Source organism: Fusarium odoratissimum (assembly GCF_000260195.1).
Source record: "Fusarium odoratissimum NRRL 54006 unplaced genomic scaffold supercont1.2, whole genome shotgun sequence".
NCBI lineage: Eukaryota > Fungi > Ascomycota > Sordariomycetes > Hypocreales > Nectriaceae > Fusarium > Fusarium odoratissimum.
In genome coordinates this window covers 1,274,666-1,292,317 of record NW_022158688.1, presented here as the reverse complement: position 1 = coordinate 1,292,317, position 17,652 = coordinate 1,274,666, and the positions used below count along the sequence as shown (strand labels likewise).

Sequence of the window (17,652 nt, the reverse complement as noted above, 5' to 3'; positions counted from 1 at the left end):
AAACTATAGGACGAAGAGAGGATACAAATCCACCGGACTTTTTTTTTTTTTTAGCAATGTCTTCCAAGTAGGTCTTTCACTCCTAAATTCTCGTTGGAGAATCATCATCCAGGGCTGTTCTGTCACCGATGTCGCCTCAAAATAGTTTTCCCAGTCAGTCTTATTACGCGGTCTTCTTGGCGGGTTTGTCGACGTGATCAGGTCCAAAGAAGCCCGTGAGATAGGCTGTTCGCGTGAGAAAAAGGAATAACTAAGATATAGGTCAGCGTCAACCATCAGGCTTGAGATGATATGGTAGCATATAATTCTATTCCTGGCTTACTGTCATTCCAACATTTCCCCAAGTCATGGCATTCCACTGGGGAGGGCTTAGCAATCTGTCCTGGCCTATCCCATAAGAGCTGAAGCCAACGTGACCAATATCTGCGAGCCAAAGAGCAACGAGATACGAGCGAACAACTCGATTTTCAGTCGTGGTTGACAGGATCGCGACCCCAATGAATGCTAGCAGCAAATATAAGTTCCCTAGCTGCCAGGCTATAATAATGCTATTGGGAGAAGCATCACCGTCGTTCTTCTGGGGAGATTGCTCTCCGATGAACCAAGCTGGATCAATGACGGCACCAGCAAAACCAGCAACTCTGTTTTTGATGTTAGCAGATGTGCCATTCACCAGTCGGGTGCAAGATCCTTGTTATGAAATCTTACAAAGAGATAGGCTCTATAATAGTGAATACTATTCGTGGGAAGGTGGGGAGAGAAGAAGCCATGATAATGAATTGATTGATTGATTGATTGATTGATTGTTGAACGGACCAGTAACATATGGCCAAGCAAAACTGAAGAAGTGAGGAGGGTACGTACACAAGATACCGAGTGCCTGAGTAATGGGGTTTGATGTTCGTTTCTCCAGAATCAAGCTCCGGTTTCAGATGCCGCCATCCAATGAGAACAACATATTGAATGGCATTGAATCCTGGGACTGCTCGGGATAGACCGGAGCGAGGCCGATATCGTCGACCGGTGAAGGATCTCCGGCAAATAACCGGCCAGTATTTCGAGCTTTTTTTCGTTTGACCAGTGCTTCCGGAGTCTAAAGTTGGTTGAGCCGTTAAAATCTAACAACCGAGAGCGACGAGACAAGTAGCTGGCCTTCTCTCCGACTGTTTAAAAACCTTTTTGCAATTGTGCAACATCTCCGGCCCCTTGCCCCCGAAGAATCCTCCTGCCACCTTCAGTCGAGCCAAGTCGATTCAATTGGCTTGCCCCAGCTTTCGGAATAGCGTTTCGCCAGCCAGCCATCTGTCCATCATGCTTCGAACCGTCACGGGACGCGCTGCCGCCTCGGGCCTTATGAAGTCAGCTCTGCCTCGGGTCTCCCAAGCAGCTGCGTCCACATGCTCGCTTGCCCCGCAACTGCGACTTCAGAACAAGACTCGGGTTGGTGGTCTTCAACTCTCCAGAGCTATTCACAGCACTTCAGTCAGAATGTCTCAAACACGAACAGAGAGCGATGCCTTTGGCGAGATTCAGGTCCCCGCCGACCGATACTGGGGAGCCCAGACGGAGCGATCTCTCGAGAACTTTCGCATCAACCAGCCCCAGGATCGCATGCCCCCACCCATTGTCAAGGCATTTGGTATCCTGAAGGGTGCTGCCGCCACTGTCAACATGCGATATGGCCTTGGTGAGTAGCAATTGAATTCGTATAGGGTTTGGTGGTGAAATCTTGTTTTACACTGTTCCGCTTGAGGGCCTGACTTATACCTTTTCGCGGGGTAGAACTTGCACACCAAACCGTCTAACCTCAACGGAGATGGACACTGCCTACTCTGAGTGCCGAAACGCTAATTGTTGCTTTCACAGACCCCAAGATTGGTGCTGCTATCCAGCAGGCCGCCAAGGAGGTTGCTGATGGCAAACTCCTCGACCACTTCCCTCTTGTCGTTTGGCAGACGGGCTCCGGCACTCAGTCCAACATGAACGCAAACGAGGTCATTTCCAACCGAGCCATCGAGATTCTCGGCGGAACTATGGGTAGCAAGAAGCCTGTCCACCCCAACGACCACGTTAACCGTAGCGCCTCTTCCAACGACACCTTCCCTACTGTTATGCACATTGCTGCCGTCCTTGATATCGAGGGCGAGCTCTTGCCTGCCCTCCACAGCCTCCGTGCTGCCCTGCAGAAGAAGGTCGATGAGTTTGAGGCCAAGAAGATTATCAAGATCGGACGTACTCATCTCCAGGACGCTACGCCTCTAACTCTCGCCCAAGAGTTCTCTGGTTACGTCGCTCAACTCGACTTTGGCATCAAGCGTGTAGAGAGCTCTCTCCCTGATTTGCGTCTCCTCGCCCAAGGCGGCACCGCCGTTGGCACGGGCATCAACACTTTCCAGGGCTTCGCCGAGGCTATTGCTGAGGAGGTCACCAACATGACTGGCACCGAGTTCAAGACTGCCCCTAACAAGTTTGAGGCCCTGGCTGCCCATGACGCTATTGTCCAGGCCCACGGCTCTCTTAACACCCTTGCTGCCTCTCTGACCAAGATCGCTCAGGATATTCGATACCTCGGCAGTGGCCCTCGCTGTGGCCTTGGTGAGCTCAACCTGCCCGAAAACGAGCCTGGCAGCAGCATCATGCCTGGAAAAGTTAACCCCACGCAGTGTGAGGCTTTGACTATGGTCTGTGCCCAGGTTATGGGCAACCACGTTGCGACCACTATTGGTGGCATGAATGGCCAGTTCGAGCTTAACGTTTACAAACCTCTGGTCATCCGCAACCTCCTGCACAGCTCACGCCTTCTAACAGATGGCATGCGCTCTTTCGAGAAGAACCTAGTTGCTGGTCTCGCCGCTAACGAGGAGAAGATTGCTAGCATCATGAAGGAGTCGTAAGTTTCTATGCATCAAAGACTCGAAATAAGTACTGACCAGATTTATAGGCTCATGCTTGTCACTTGCCTCAACCCCAAAATCGGTTACGACATGGCCAGCAAGGTCGCCAAGAATGCTCACAAGAAGGGTCTGACCCTCAAGCAGAGTGCTCTCGAGCTCCAGGCTCTGACTGAGGAGGAGTTTGATACTCTTGTCAAGCCCGAGCTTATGGTTGGCCCCAGCCCCTACAAGGGATGAAAATTACTATAACACAAAATCGTGATGCCATGTATCAAAATTATAAAAGCGCTCATAGATCATTTAACCAGAGTCCCACTCAACGTTAGACGAATAACAACCTCGGATGTTATTCAAACGGTCAATGGGGTTTTAATTCAACCGAATAAAACATTGTAAAATATGAATAATGGAATTTGAACTACCCTCGAAAATGGCGTGTGAAAACTTCACCCTGTTCTATTTTATCCTTGCTTATCAGGATGTATTGGAGTCTCGAGGAGAAATCCTCGGGTGTGAGAGAAATGCGGGATAGAGGTATGTGATGACACTTGTTAGGTTATGCTAACATTATATCCTTACAAGTCATGTACAGCTACTAGATTGGTTCACTTACTTATTCATGAGTAAGTAAATTACATACTGGTACTAGGATCGCTGCTTCTTAGGTATTGAATGCAGTATTTATGCTGGCATGTGAAAAAGCCCAACTAGTATCGACACGCAGTTCAATTGTGTTAAAAGGCGGATACCTGGACCGGGAAGCGCCGGCATTGTCCGCGGCCGGCTTGCTAGGTACCTGTGGTAGCTTCAGTGCGGTTGTGCCCCCTCCTGTTGAATTTGCCAATGACAAGCTTCAACATGTGGCGATTTCACGTGCTACTGCAACTGAGAGACATACAGCCCAAGTGAGACCATATCAAAGCGTTCACGGCCCCAACTCTTATGAACCAGCTCCCCAAACTCGTAGTCAACATGGTGTTCTGAGCTGTTGCCTCTTGCCAACGGCATATGCAGCTTCCCCTCCCCTCTTTATATTCTCCCCTTCCCTGCCTAATATCTCATTCAATCGTGTCTATTTGTTTCCTCCATTGACTTTAACTTATGCTCAATGTGCCAATCCACCTTTGAGAGCCCATGATGGCCACGATCGAGCCACGCTTAATCCATCTGCTCAACGAGCCGACGAGACCGCAACTCAACCATGCCGATCTTCCACCGCTTCATTCCCTTGCATTCCCTTCTGCCACAGATCGATCATTGGCCCCAATCGAGTCCGACACGAATCATCGTGGTGATAGACCACTTGCTGACACGCAGTCTGTTATTAACGCTGTTGATTTAATAAATTTGACCAACGATGATATTTCTTCTGAACCCCGCAAGGAAGGGAATGCTCAGGATGGAAAGATTGTACCGGCTTCTGGAGGATTTCCGCTGCGAGTAGCTTCAAGCGACTCGGATGCTATAGAACCAACCAATTCAATAAGTCGGTTATTAGACGACGGTCCCGAGCTTCTTGAAGACGTATCGAACAAAAAGCGACAGCGCAGCCTTCATGTCAAAGATGATTTCATGCAGCTCCCGCAACCACTGAAAAAGCAAAAAGCCGCCCAGCAAGCGCCAGTAATGCCACCGATCATCAACGGACTTCACGAACCTCCACCTCACGCCGCTTTGTTTCCTCCTATATCGTCTGATTCGTTTGATAGCAAGGATGGCTCGCATATGAAGATAATGCCCGATTTTACGCAGCCTTCCGCCCAGTCATCCACTCAAGCGTCTCAAGAGGCTGAATCGGTTTCGGTAGCCAGCAAAACGCGAAAGCGGACCAGCAAACCGAGACGGAAGTGGTCTGAAGAGGAGACAAACCATTTGTTATTGGGCGTCAATCGACATGGGGTCGGAAAGTGGACGAGCATACTTGAAGATGCCGACTTCAAGTTTAACGACCGGACAGCTGGGGATCTTAAGGATCGGTTCAGGACGTGCTGCCCCGAGGAGCTCCGCAAGTCCAACCGGTCGCTTGAACTAGACTCGCCTTCACGCTTCGACCGGGGGTCGAAGCAGAAGGGCAAGGCAGATGTGCACTTGGAAAGGATATTGATAGATGGAAATGGTGCATCAGCAAAAGACACGGCCTCAGCGATGCAGCAAGAGGTTGACACTACTCCTAAACAGAAAAAAAGTCGAGCACATCGCAAGAAGATGGAGGATCTTGTGGAGCTCGGTATTCATGGACCCTTCAAGAAGTCTCATCGCCGCGAACGTCGACCTTTTACTGAACAAGATGACATGGAAATTCTTCAGGGTTTAGAGATCCATGGACCCGCTTGGACCAAGATTCAAAGGGATCCGCGCTTCCATCTTTCCAGTAGGCAACCAACAGACTTGAGAGATCGAGTACGCAACAAATATTCCAGTGTTTATCAACGAATAGAGAAAAGCAATCTTCAAGTCAGGGACATGAGCCGAGGGAACGATGTTATGGAACCATCTGTGAGAATACCAGCTGGGAACTCATTTAAACCTCGGAAGGCTACAACATTAGAGCCACAAATGAACCAGTCGACTTCGCGCGAAGATCTTTCTCGATGGCCAGCTCAGCAAAGAATCGACACTGGCGAAATTATGGGAGCAGGTCATGTTTTCGAGTTCGGTGAAACTATGCCACCTCAATTCATGGGCGGTGAAATGGACATCTCGCGCTTATTACTTGACGATGCCAAGCTTTCGCCAGCGATTCCACGATTTGGTATTGAGGGCATCCCTGGTCTTTCTCCACCAGCAAATACCCCACAGAAAAGTCACAACAAAGAAGGAATGCAACACCCGAGTAGGTTATCAACAGTCGGGCCAGCATCTATAAGTCGCGGTGCTCTGCATTAACGTTATGAAAGTTAGGAGTCGGGAAATTGGTTTGCAATGGTATTGGGCGTATATAGATTGAGACTTGGAACTGGACGAACACACAGCACGCGCTGGTTATCGATCGCTTATTACTTGTATCTGATGGTATGTTTCGGCGCTGGAAGGAAAGAAAAACACGGGTGCCTCACCGGCAAAGATGGGAATGTTTCAAAAGTTGTACATCGTCGATTCTGTAAGCCGCTCATGACATCCAAAAAGGATATCTTGTCATACTGCCACCGGCAAAGGTTTAGTTGAAGACGACTTCAGGGGCAAACATGCACGGGATACACCATGTATAATTTCAATGATAAAATAATTCAATGAAACCATTTGGTCAAAAGACGTATTTGAGGTTATCTCGATAGAACCTGACTCCACATGGTCGGTCTACTCCACTTAACGTGAATGACACAGTCCGAGCTATCGATTAGCAGGGAATGTTGTCACGTGACCCACAACACGAAACCCTAAAAAAAAGAAAGTGCGACCAACACATCACTCGGTCCGTTCTCTGTGAAGTAGGTTTCCTCGTCCATCCTCCTCATCACCGCCGACAAACCAGCCAACCGACACAATGGCCCGCGGAATGTAAGTGGAATACCAAGAAGAACGATCACCAATACGATTACAAGGAATCGCGATTTGGACTTCTCTCCTGTTGTCCCGTTTTGAGAACGAGGGTCTGACCGTCTTAATAGCAAGAAGCACCAGAAGCGCCTCAGCGCCCCCTCGCACTGGCTGCTTGACAAGCTGTCCGGCACCTACGCTCCCAAGCCTTCTGCCGGTCCTCACAAGCTCCGCGACTGCATGCCCCTGATCGTCTTCATCCGAAACCGCCTCAAGTATGCTCTCAACTACCGCGAGACCAAGGCCATCCTGATGCAGCGACTGGTCAAGGTCGACGGCAAGGTCCGCACCGATTCCACCTACCCCTCCGGTTTCATGGACGTTATCACCATCGAGAAGACTGGCGAGAACTTCCGTCTTGTCTACGATACCAAGGGCCGATTCACCGTCCACCGAATCCAGGCTGAGGAGGCTGAGTACAAGCTTGGCAAGGTCAAGCGTGTCCAGCTTGGTCGCGGTGGAATCCCATTCTTGGTCACGCACGATGCACGAACGTGAGTTCTGTCAGACATCATTCAGCCGTTGGATCAAGCTTTGGTCGATTCAAGTCACCCGACAAGACAGGAGCTTTATTTGACGGCTGTATGTAAACCCCAAATACCCCATTGCTAACGAATTCTCACAGTATCCGCTACCCTGACCCTCTGATCAAGGTCAACGACACTGTCAAGATTGACCTCGCCACTGGCAAGATCACAGACTTCATCAAGTTCGACACTGGCGCCGTCGTTATGGTCACTGGTGGTCGTAACATGGGTCGTGTTGGCGTTATTACTCACCGTGAGCGTCACGACGGAGGTTTCAACATCGTCCACGTCAAGGATGCCATTGACAACAGCTTTGCTACCCGTGAGAGCAACGTTTTCGTCATCGGCCAGGACAAGCCCTGGATCTCTCTGCCCAAGGGCAAGGGTGTCAAGCTCACCATCGCTGAGGAGCGTGACCGCCGACGTGCTTACGCCATCTCTCACTAAAATGTGGATTTGCGATTGGAATGGTAAAAAATGGCATGTGGAATGGAGTCTCGGATTTGACGTTTGCTTTGCGGCTTTAACTACCCTGGAGATAGCCGGCCCCATGAGGCTACGATAAAAGATGAATTTGAGCCCAACAGAAGTGTCGATTCCTGACAGATATCTCTCTCGAACCGTGATGGAAGTGAACTGAAGACGTTGCCCTCAATCTTGTAGCACGCCAGCGAAAATGTCACTGCCATCCGTACGTCCCACAACTATGATAATATATCTCATCACTCTGCCAGCACCTATATACGCAGCTCGTGTTTCTTTCAAACATCATGGTTGTCAAGGAGGAAGGTTAGGAACAAAGCTGACTGGTAGGGCTGCATTACACAATAATTTGCGACCAAGGTAATGAGGAAAACAGTCTGTTTACTAAGTGCTCATGGGTTACATCCATAGTTATCGGACTGTCAGTTGACCTCCTAATGCGTAAAGTTGTGGCTGTGTTACAATTTGGCTGACCGAGGTGAGAATTCGGACGTAGGCGAATTCCTATTCCTTACCCACCCCACGTTTACGAGAATGCTGGTTGTTTGCGAACGACTTGTCTCTCGAATTGAGTTTCTTCATTTATTCCCCAACTTCTCCATTGAGCTAGTTACTCCATCCCACTGAAGGAAGCTCTCAAACCCCCAAACTGCGAATAGCACCAAGTGGGCTCGGCTTCGTCCCCCTTCTCCACACTCCCACGGTACATGCTGTATGCTGTGAAGCTGCTGGTTCGGCGAGCAAACCGAGTCATTTAGGAGCGGGGAAATCCATCGTAAATCTAGGGTATCGAGTCGTAATTACGCATGAGGTCAAAATGCATGACTAACGGTAACTGCAGTCGCCCGTCGAATCCTCCTCAGCCATGATGCAGTTGGCTGCACTCCTTGAAGCTGCGATTCGACAATGCGAGTCTCACGCGCGCTGTTCCTGTGATGTGCATGTGGGCGTAATGCGTGGGGAGCCTCAAACCATCCATGCGACTGAATTTCTTGTTACAGTAAGACCGCACACGCACAACGCCCATGAAAGATGGATCGTGTGCCCCCTCACCATTAGACCCGCTAGGCTCAACAAGCTATGGGAAAAGCCATGCTAAGACCCAGCGGCAACGCGGCGCTCAGTATTGCATCAGCGAGACTATGCTTACAAGAGAAGCCGTTTGAATTTAGATTTCTACTTTCCTGGATATGCCCCACGTGCGCCGATGATGTTCTTGAGACTACTTATAAGTGAGAGTCAGCCCCATCGTGGCCACATCTAGCTCCGGAATTCCCCTTCGCGAGGTCATCTCTCTTGGTTGCTTGAATTGAAGGATTCTTGTCGTTCTTTCCCCTTCTCACTTGCTTGCGGATACTCGGTAAAGACTCGCTTAGATACGGCAGAGATTCCTGTTCGTGATCAAAACATTGCTCGCAAGAGCCATATAACGCAAGGGACTCATTGAAGTTTGCTAATTGGAGGAAAAGCAGCAGCCTTCGGGTCTTGAATCGATCTTGGTTCTACATCACGGTCAATTGTGGACCGGGCCGTCTGAGTCATAAAATTATAGGTTTCTTTAACATTGGGTCGAAATGTTTACCAGCAGGACTTCGACAAGAACTCTATTGGGCCGTTGTGCCCAAAGAGCGGAATCTCGACGAGGCCTTACAGTCTCCTCTGGCCTTCGTTCTCGTGTTGCCCATGACTCTGGTCAGAGAAAACCAAGTAATAACCCGGGATGGTCGCGACCAAAGGTTTTGGCAGTAGCCATTGGAGCTGGAGCTCTTGGATGGGGGCTTGCCAGCTTGAACGAAATTAAAGGCACTGGAAATTCTACATGGGGTCGATCGGTTGCGCCTCATTATGCTACGTTGCCCGAGATGGAGAAGGTAAAATACCTGCATATACTCATGCCTCAAGCTGATCTTCAAAACAGGCGATCAAGCGAATCGAGAACGAGGTTGGAATAGAAGGCTTTATTTCGACGGACCCCGAGGATCTACTAGCACACGGCTACTCAGAATGGTCTACGGTCAACCCTGATACTTTGCCAGTAGCTGTGGCATATCCTAGAACAACTGAGCAAGTGTCCGTGATAGCTCGCATATGCCATGAGCATCGCGTTCCTATCATTCCCTATTCCGGAGGCTCAAGCTTGGAAGGCAATTTTTCTGCCCCTTACGGAGGAATCAGTGTGGATTTTGCGTATATGGACCAGATCATTCAGTTTAACAAAGATGATATGGATATTGTGGTCCAGCCCAGTATTGGCTGGCAAGATCTAAACGCAAAGTTGTTGGCTATGGATAGTGGTCTTTTCTTTCCTGTCGATCCTGGTATGTGACCAACAAGCATGGAGGGCCAGAGACATCGCAGCACTGACGAATTTGTTCAGGCCCATCAGCGAAGATAGGAGGTATGATCGGAACGAATTGTTCTGGAACAAATGCTGTAAGATATGGTACAATGAAGGATTGGGTCATTAACTTGACCGTTGTCCTGTCCGACGGGCGTATTATCAAAACGAGACGAAGGCCGCGAAAGTCATCTGCTGGATATAACCTGAACGGGCTGTTTGTTGGCTCCGAAGGCACACTAGGGATTGTCACGGAAGGTATAACAAGGCGGATCCACGCAAAACGAAAGTTTACTAACACTCACAGCTACACTCAAGTTGGCTGTCATTCCAGAGCAGTATTCGGTTGCTGTTGTTACATTTCCCACCATTCGAGATGCCGCCGATGCGGCAGCTGGCGTCATGCAGGCCGGCGTTCCAGTCGCGGCGATGGAGATCATGGATGAAGTTCAAATGAGAGTCATCAACCTCGGTGGTGCTACGAAACCGCGGGTCTGGAAGGAATTGCCAACATTGTTTTTCAAGTTCTCAGGTACAAAAGACGGCGTGAAAGACAACATCAATAGGGTAAAAAAGATTGCGGCGGCAAACAAGGGTGGAAGTTTCGAGTTTGCTCGGGATGCTGCTGAGCAACAATTGCTCTGGTCTGCCAGGAAAGAATCCCTTTGGTCCATGCTCTCACTCCGAAAAAATGGTGACGATGTTTGTGAGTACCACAGTGCCACCATCAACATATTACCTGTCAATTCGGTCGCTAATTGATGATAACACAGGGAGCACCGATGTAGCTGTTCCGTTCAGCCGGCTAGCTGACATCATAGAGGTCAGCAAGAAAGAGATGGATGAGCTTGGCCTCTTCGCCAGCATCTTGGGACATGTGGGAGACGGAAATTTTCATGAAAGTATCATGTATAACAAGAACGTCCCTGGTGAGCGCCAAAAAGTCGAAGCTTGCGTTAAGAACATGGTGAAGCGAGCGCTCGACATGGATGGTACATGTACAGGAGAGCATTCCATCGGCTGGGGCAAAAAGGAGAGTCTACTCTGGGAAGTTGGACCAGAGACTCTGGAAGTTATGGTAGCTGTGAAGAAGGCTTTCGACCCTGAATGGATCTTGAATCCTGGAAAGATCATGGATGTGCCTTGGGAGAACACTCTATATCCTGGGTCAAATACCGCGGTGACACCAAACCGTGTGGTGAAAGACTTGGTCTAAGACAGGAATTATTGCTGTGTTTCTACATAGCTCCTTAGACTAGTGGGTTTGTAACAAATTATCGCTGTATGTAGAGATTTGCAGTATTGATGATGCTTGTAGGGACCGCTTGCTGCCCTGCTTGCAACACGGCAGCCATTGCTCTAATGTTAGATGAAACGTTGTGAGACAAACCCAAACCGCAGCTATAGATTGGGAGAGCTATGTATCTCCATGTGAATGATGCAGCCAGCTGTTCAGTCATCAATACGAACTTGCGGCACACTGCAATACGGTGTCTTATTCTACAGAAACACTTGACAGAGAGAGGTTGTGCTGCCGTAACAAACAGGAAGTACATTAGATTCAAGCGAACGAAAAATTTCTACAAAGCCGTCTGTACTCAGGAAAGCGCCCAAATGCTTAACTGTTTGCTGATCTCAGCAATTTTGCTTCCATCACTAGGCTTCTTACATTGCTCTTTCAAACAACAAAAAACACCAACTGATAGCAGAGTCCAATCTCGTCTGGCCCAAAACCCTTTACCTCTGCTAGAATTTCGATAACACTGTGCTTAGCTTGATAACCTGCTTCTTATGACCTGCTAGTTGGATTTTCTCCCTTCTTTGCTGAAGCAGGAGGCATCTGTAATCTCGGGCTTCTAGTAGATGCCTGCTCTCTGAATCACTGCACAACACTCGCGCCTTGTCATCGCACATCACCACGCCAAGTGACAAAATTCATCTTCCTCGATCCAAAAAAAACTCTTTGATCTTGATCTTTGATGCAACAGCCATACTGATTTCTAACCTTCATGATCAACACTAGAAGTGTGCTGCATCAAAATTATTCCTGGGGCATCATTCAATTAACCAAGGTACATTCTTTTGAAGTCATCATTATCATTTGAGCTCGTCGTTGAGGAAGCCCCTTTGACTAATAACCTCTCCAGATTATATGGATAGAAATTGAACATGAGCTCCAAACGCCCCCCCGACGGACTCTCGAAAGGGTCCCAACAAAACCCTAAGCACCAGCGAAGATCGAAGAGATGCAGGCCAGGGCAACCAAAGGTTCGGCGAAACCATACAATCAACCTTGATGGGCTTGCTCCTCAGCTCCACGGACAATGGAAAGCATGGCCTGAACTCACGATACATCTTGAGGGATTGCCAACTTCAGTCACGACTTCAAATCTCTGGGACTGGTTCTCTCATGAGGGAGAAATCGCATACATGGATATCTACGAGACGCAAAGAAATCCGAACATCAGTAACGCCAAAATCAGGTTCGAACCACCGCCAGAGCGAAACTTTTGGTACACGGGCAGTTATGTTGTTCGCCATCACGACAGAAAACAACATCCCAAACAGATTGAGATTTCTATCAAGCTTTCCAATCACGTACCTCCAGGCTTTCTGAAAAGCCCGGTACATCCTGACCGGACTTGCCCTGTCAAACTGACACTCTATCCTGCGGCCATACATTTCGGGAGCCTGACAGGGGAGAAATCAATGAAGATCATGAAGTCTATCCCTGGGATGGGCAATGGACGAAGTCTTAAACTCGAGCTCAGCCCGAAATACCAGAGACTGACCGTGTTCTTCCCCATACCGAGTGTTGCGGGGGGAAACAGAACTGAACGACAACACAAAGTTGTTATTGACTTTTCGAGTATGAAGAATGTTTACCAAACAGCAGCCGTTGATAATTGCTGTACTCTTGTTGTTCCTCTCAAGACGCCACCTCAGTACTATTGGAAGACACCTGACATCCATTCGACCTTTTCCGATGAAACCAAGAATTGGAGTGTTATGGAGAGCTGGAATCGTGCAACAAATATTGTTCAACAAGCTGGTCTCCCTATGATGTACCCTGTCACTCTCCACAACGATTTCCAAGATCCCGAATTCGTTGATATCGGCCGATGGACCACTCTTGGGTTCGTTCTGGATGGGGGAACTGAAATAGCAAGCCAGGTCAATCAACAGTTGGTGAGCATCCTGGACGACTTCAACATCACCACTAAAGTTCAAGATGATTTCAAGACTGTCCATGGAACAAAAGCAAAGATGTGGGAATACATAGACCACCAGGCTCCTACCGAAGGGCACAACGCACTTCAGATGCTTCAGTACTCCCCGGACTCGATTGTTCATCTGCCTTTCGAAATTAGATACCAGCTTGAAGTTTGTATTTCACGCGGCTATCTCAACGAACACATGATAGGCAGGGAGTTCTTGGAGAGACTTGCGAACATGAAGCCAGCCAAAGCCAGGCTTTGTCTCGAATCCGTGGCTGATAACGCTCAAGTTGTCATCGACCCAATGGCTATTTTAGAGGAGTCTCAGATTGATGGCTCTATAATAATGTCAAGAATTCCTTCTCATTGTTGTCTCATCCGTAAAGCCGTCATCACGCCAACAACCATTCGCTATACAACACCTACAGTGGAGATGTCCAACCGCGTCATGCGCCGCTACAAGCATTATGAGGATCGCTTCCTCAAAATCCAATTCACCGAAGAGATGGAAAAGGGGAAGATTGCGGTAAACAAGGACCAAAATGACGAGATCTACAAAAGAGTGCTTCGTTCAATGTATAAAGGCGTCCGTATCGGCGATCGTTTTTACGAATTCCTTGCCTTTGGCAACTCGCAGCTCAGAGTCAACGGCGCTTACTTCTTTTGTCCCACGGAACACCTATCATGCGACGATATCCGCAGGTGGATGGGTCAGTTTAGCCATATAAAGGTTGTGGCGAAGTATGCTGCTCGCCTCGGCCAATGCTTCTCTACCACACGAGAGCTTCATGCAATTTCGGCGCCGGCAACTCAACAGATACCTGATATTGAGAGGAACGGCTACTGCTTCACCGACGGCATCGGCAAGATATCGTCGTTCTTGGCGCAGCTTATCAGCGAAGACATGATTCTTGATGTTATTGCGCGACCCTCCGCCTTCCAGTTTCGTATGGGTGGCTGTAAAGGGGTTCTCGCCATTTGGCCCAACGACACCAAAGTCATGGAAGTCCATATTCGCGAATCCCAGAAGAAGTTCGAGTCAGATTCCAAAGGTCTCGAAATTATCCGCAGTGCAGCAATGGCAACAGCAACTCTCAATAGACAAACAATCACCATTCTCGAATGTCTTGGGGTCCCCATCGCTTCCTTCACTAACCTGCTTGACCACCAGTTGCGGTCGTATGAGCTGGCCATGGAGGACAACGATGTTGCAATAGACATGTTGACCAAATTTGTTGACGAGAACAATATCTCTGACCTGCTCAGGGCTGGCTTCAAAACAGATGATCTGCAGGAACCCTTCGTTGTTAACGTACTTAAACTTTGGAGATCTTGGTCCTTAAAGCTACTCAAGGAGAAAGCAAGGATTCAGGTGCAGAAAAGTGCTTTCATCCTTGGCTGCGTCGATGAAACTGGCACCCTCAGAGGTCACTCATCCGAACCCGAAGGCTCCGAAGATAAAGCTATCGATAGACTTCCGCAAATCTTCATTCAGCTGAGCGACGCAACACACTATAACAAGACTCAGGTCATCAGCGGAGTATGCATAATTGGACGCAACCCTTCGCTGCACCCGGGAGACATTCGTGTTGTTGAAGCAGTGGACTGTCCAGCCCTGCATCACCTGAGGGATGTCGTTGTATTTCCATCCACTGGCGATCAGCCTGTTCCTAATATGCTTTCTGGTGGTGACCTTGACGGCGATGACTTCTTCGTAATATGGGAGCCGACTCTGATTCCTAGAAGATGGAATTATCCGCCTATGAATTACTTAGCACCCAAACCCATTGAGCTTGATCGTGATGTCACGGTCGACGATCTCAGGAACTTCTTCGTCAAGTACCTAAAGAACGATAAACTGCCGCTCATTGCGACATCTCATCTAGCATTTTCAGACGACCTTGGCCCAATGTCACCAAAATGTGAGTCGTGGTAGTGCTCATATATCAATGTGTTCTGCTAACCCTGTTCTAAGGTCTTGAACTTGCAGAGCTGCACTCCAAAGCAGTGGACTATCCGAAGACGGGTGACCCAGCGGTATTGAGACGAGATCAACAACCTCGGAAGTGGCCCCATTTTATGGAGAAGAAGAACAGCTACACCTCCAGGAAAGCTCTTGGTGTCATATTTGACAAAGTGAAAGGTAAGCAAGTCAAGTTTGACCCTATCTGGGACAGTCCGTTCGACCAACGGATTATCAAAAAGTTTGAACTCAAGCGAGACACACTCAAATCTGCAAGAAAAATCAAGACACAATACGATACGTCTGTACGCCGACTACTGAGCCAACATGCGCTCAAGACTGAATTTGAGCTTTGGACTGGCTTTGCCATGTCGAAACCTGCTGTTGGTTCAGACTACAAAGTTCAGGAGGAGCTTCGTCGTGAGTACAATAATCTCAAGGCGGCATTTCGACAGCTATGTATCGATACTGCAGGTTCTAAGAATGCAGAGAAACTCGAACCCTTTGTCGCAGCCATGTACAAGGTAACCGATGAGGAAACGAAAATTGCACTATACGAGCACCACCGAGGAGTCATCAACGACGCGGGAACCCTCTTGCAACCGCGCAAGCTAGAACCAAAGTCAATGCCTCTGATTAGTTTCCCCTGGATCTTCCATAAGGAGATGTGCCGTATGGCAAACTCTAGTAACCTTGAACTGAGATCTCCACTTGCCGCGGGACATCGTCAAGGAGAAATGCCAGGGTTTGGCGAGCACCTTGAGCCAACAGTGAAGAATGATGCCACGCCTGCAAAACAAGAGGTCCCCGAAGTGTCTGAGCTGGCGCCTGAGATCCATTCTCACCTTCCGGACGGCACAGTCCTTCATCGAGGACAGCCATTGGCTATTTTCCCTCTGGAAGACGATGCGGTCCCCGAGGGAGATGACGACTTTCCTAATGACATTTCGGGTTCAGGGCAATCATCTTCTGTTGGAGATGATTTTGAAATGGTCAGCGACGAACAGCCAGATCTTTCATCAGAGAATGGCCTGGAAGTTGAAGTTCCGAGTGATGACATCGTCGAAGACGAGACAGACTCGATCTACAGCGATGAATTGGAGGAGGAAGACGCCGAAGAAGCTATTGATCGCTTGGTCAGCCTCATGGGTGAGGTGGATGCCAAGTGACCATTGGCATTGGGATCAGCTGCCGATACGACCACGGCATTGGCCTAAGATTGAAAATCTTGGTGCTGGAGAAATTGTCGCGTGCAAGAATGGACCATTGTAACGGTAAGGACGACAACGGGGCCAGCCAGTTGGTAAGGAAAAGGTAGACAGTAAACTCAGTAGTACAACAAACCAAAGTTTTGGGACTACCAGGTTACTTAGGCTGATAATCAAATTCATCGTCTGATGCAAAGATCCGTCCGTAAAACCCATTTTTCACCTGCAGTAACCTCTCGTCCTTCGTGCTAAGTTAAAGTAATTAGTAAATCTTTGGGGTCAAGATTCATGTAGCACGGGAAGTCTGTCTAATCAAAGACGGCACAGAGGTGTAGGGAACTTCTTACCAGTAGACAATCGTCTCCATGCTTGTGGAGAAGCAATGTCCCAGTCTCAAGAGGGACCACGATCTCTTCCCGAGACGACCTTCGATCTCTTGGGTAAAATACTGTCTCGCCCCCAACACAGCCCTCAGAAGCGGATGTCAAATAGAGCAACAGGGTCCACGTGGTTCTCACTGGTAGTGGAGGATCCGAAGGTAACGTCAGGTTATTCGAGTCGTCATCTGGTGGGCGAAACAGACGTTGGTCAGCTAAGGTGCGCATGTCAAGTGAGAAGAGGGAGCCATGAGATAGATAAATGGGTGCAAATTATGGAACGCTTGTGGAAGGACAGGAGCAAGAGGTTTGTGTCGTTATGCCATTGAGGTCGCTACGATGGTCGTTGAATGGAACAGTTGTGGAGATGAGACTTGTACACGTACAATGGCAGTCAAAAAACTGGCCCTTCGAGTAACGATATACTCGAATATTAGGATTCAGCCCAACAGGTTCACCACCCCTACGCAACATTAACTTTGCTGTCTACGACATCGTGACCATTGCAGTTGGACGTAGACGGCGAATCGACACGAAGCAAGACTTACCACCTCTCGTTAACATCGCCGTCTAGCAAGACCTCTTTCAAACCAGTTTGCTCCCATAAGCGAGTTGCAAAATCATAGCTATCAACCTGAAACCGGTCGTTGACACGAACTGCTTCGCCCCGCTTGGGACGACCTGGCGTTGTTTGTAGAGGGAGGGTTTTTAGAAAGGCCACATAATCGCGGCAGAGCGATCGCGGGAAAAATGAAGGTATAAGAACAACCTTGGAAGTCAATGGATGAGGTTCAGGAGACAAGTCAACTATCGGCAGAGAAGGCTTGAAAGCTGGCCATGATGGAGGAACTGGTGGCGGCGGCGCTGAGGCTTCCACTTTGCCTGACTTGGACCCTTTATTTTTTATTTTCGGCATACTTTTCAAAATGGAAAGTAGGGAATATTTATTGGGCGGCTGCTGGGCTGGGGGGAGAGAGGTTGATGAGGCTCTTTATTGACTTGACTTGACACGACATGACATGAGACAGTGATACTTGAGTTATGTAGATATCCACTACATTCGCGATAGTTGTATGCAATGAGCGGGGTGCTATATCCCTAAAGGTA

General features: G+C 48.7%; 7 protein-coding genes across 9 annotated transcripts; 5 read left to right on the top strand and 2 right to left on the bottom strand.

Annotated features, from left to right (window-relative positions):
- Positions 1–11: 11 nt before the first annotated feature.
- On the bottom strand, positions 12–3,202 carry FOIG_02076 (uncharacterized protein). Of its 2 annotated transcripts, XM_031199187.1 has the most exons (4): positions 2,931–3,202; positions 2,237–2,871; positions 709–2,180; positions 12–641 (listed from the first exon to the last, which is right to left on the bottom strand). In XM_031199187.1, the coding sequence occupies exons 3-4, from the start codon at positions 768–770 to the stop codon at positions 308–310; spliced, it is 396 nt and encodes a 131-aa protein (XP_031071224.1). In that variant the 5' UTR covers positions 771–2,180; positions 2,237–2,871; positions 2,931–3,202; the 3' UTR covers positions 12–307. The 2 variants fall into 2 exon arrangements, with proteins under 2 accessions (XP_031071224.1, XP_031071223.1); XM_031199186.1 differs by having other exon boundaries at positions 39–641; positions 709–2,871.
- FOIG_02075 (fumarate hydratase, mitochondrial) lies at positions 1,033–3,440 on the top strand. The gene is made up of 3 exons (XM_031199185.1): positions 1,033–1,687; positions 1,867–2,890; positions 2,942–3,440. The coding sequence occupies exons 1-3, from the start codon at positions 1,312–1,314 to the stop codon at positions 3,129–3,131; spliced, it is 1,590 nt and encodes a 529-aa protein (XP_031071222.1). The 5' UTR covers positions 1,033–1,311; the 3' UTR covers positions 3,132–3,440.
- A 276-nt stretch (positions 3,441–3,716) lies between these two features.
- FOIG_02074 (uncharacterized protein) lies at positions 3,717–6,234 on the top strand. Its single transcript, XM_031199184.1, has 2 exons — positions 3,717–5,994; positions 6,050–6,234. The coding sequence occupies exon 1, from the start codon at positions 4,029–4,031 to the stop codon at positions 5,778–5,780; it is 1,752 nt and encodes a 583-aa protein (XP_031071221.1). The 5' UTR covers positions 3,717–4,028; the 3' UTR covers positions 5,781–5,994; positions 6,050–6,234.
- A 37-nt stretch (positions 6,235–6,271) lies between these two features.
- Positions 6,272–7,815, top strand: FOIG_02073 (40S ribosomal protein S4). Its single transcript, XM_031199183.1, has 3 exons — positions 6,272–6,392; positions 6,503–6,925; positions 7,057–7,815. Exons 1-3 carry the CDS (start codon positions 6,379–6,381, stop codon positions 7,403–7,405), a joined length of 786 nt encoding a protein of 261 aa, XP_031071220.1. The 5' UTR covers positions 6,272–6,378; the 3' UTR covers positions 7,406–7,815.
- Positions 7,816–8,173: 358 nt separating this feature from the next.
- On the top strand, positions 8,174–11,168 carry FOIG_02072 (D-lactate dehydrogenase (cytochrome)). The gene is made up of 6 exons (XM_031199182.1): positions 8,174–8,227; positions 8,283–9,312; positions 9,360–9,759; positions 9,819–10,037; positions 10,087–10,485; positions 10,553–11,168. The coding sequence occupies exons 2-6, from the start codon at positions 9,016–9,018 to the stop codon at positions 10,993–10,995; spliced, it is 1,758 nt and encodes a 585-aa protein (XP_031071219.1). The 5' UTR covers positions 8,174–8,227; positions 8,283–9,015; the 3' UTR covers positions 10,996–11,168.
- Positions 11,169–11,736: 568 nt separating this feature from the next.
- FOIG_02071 (uncharacterized protein) lies at positions 11,737–16,395 on the top strand (the record flags this gene model as incomplete). 2 transcript variants are annotated; one of them, XM_031199181.1, is made up of 4 exons in its annotated part: positions 11,737–11,851; positions 11,927–14,919; positions 14,973–15,140; positions 15,203–16,369. In XM_031199181.1, 3 exons carry the CDS (start codon positions 11,949–11,951, stop codon positions 15,205–15,207), a joined length of 3,144 nt encoding a protein of 1,047 aa, XP_031071218.1. In that variant the 3' UTR covers positions 15,208–16,369. The 2 variants fall into 2 exon arrangements, with proteins under 2 accessions (XP_031071218.1, XP_031071217.1); XM_031199180.1 differs by lacking the exon at positions 11,737–11,851 and having other exon boundaries at positions 11,949–14,919; positions 14,973–16,395.
- FOIG_02070 (uncharacterized protein) lies at positions 13,277–17,555 on the bottom strand. The gene is made up of 4 exons (XM_031199179.1): positions 17,094–17,555; positions 16,932–17,008; positions 16,516–16,733; positions 13,277–16,416 (listed from the first exon to the last, which is right to left on the bottom strand). The coding sequence occupies exons 1-4, from the start codon at positions 17,459–17,461 to the stop codon at positions 16,348–16,350; spliced, it is 732 nt and encodes a 243-aa protein (XP_031071216.1). The 5' UTR covers positions 17,462–17,555; the 3' UTR covers positions 13,277–16,347.
- Positions 17,556–17,652: the final 97 nt, after the last annotated feature.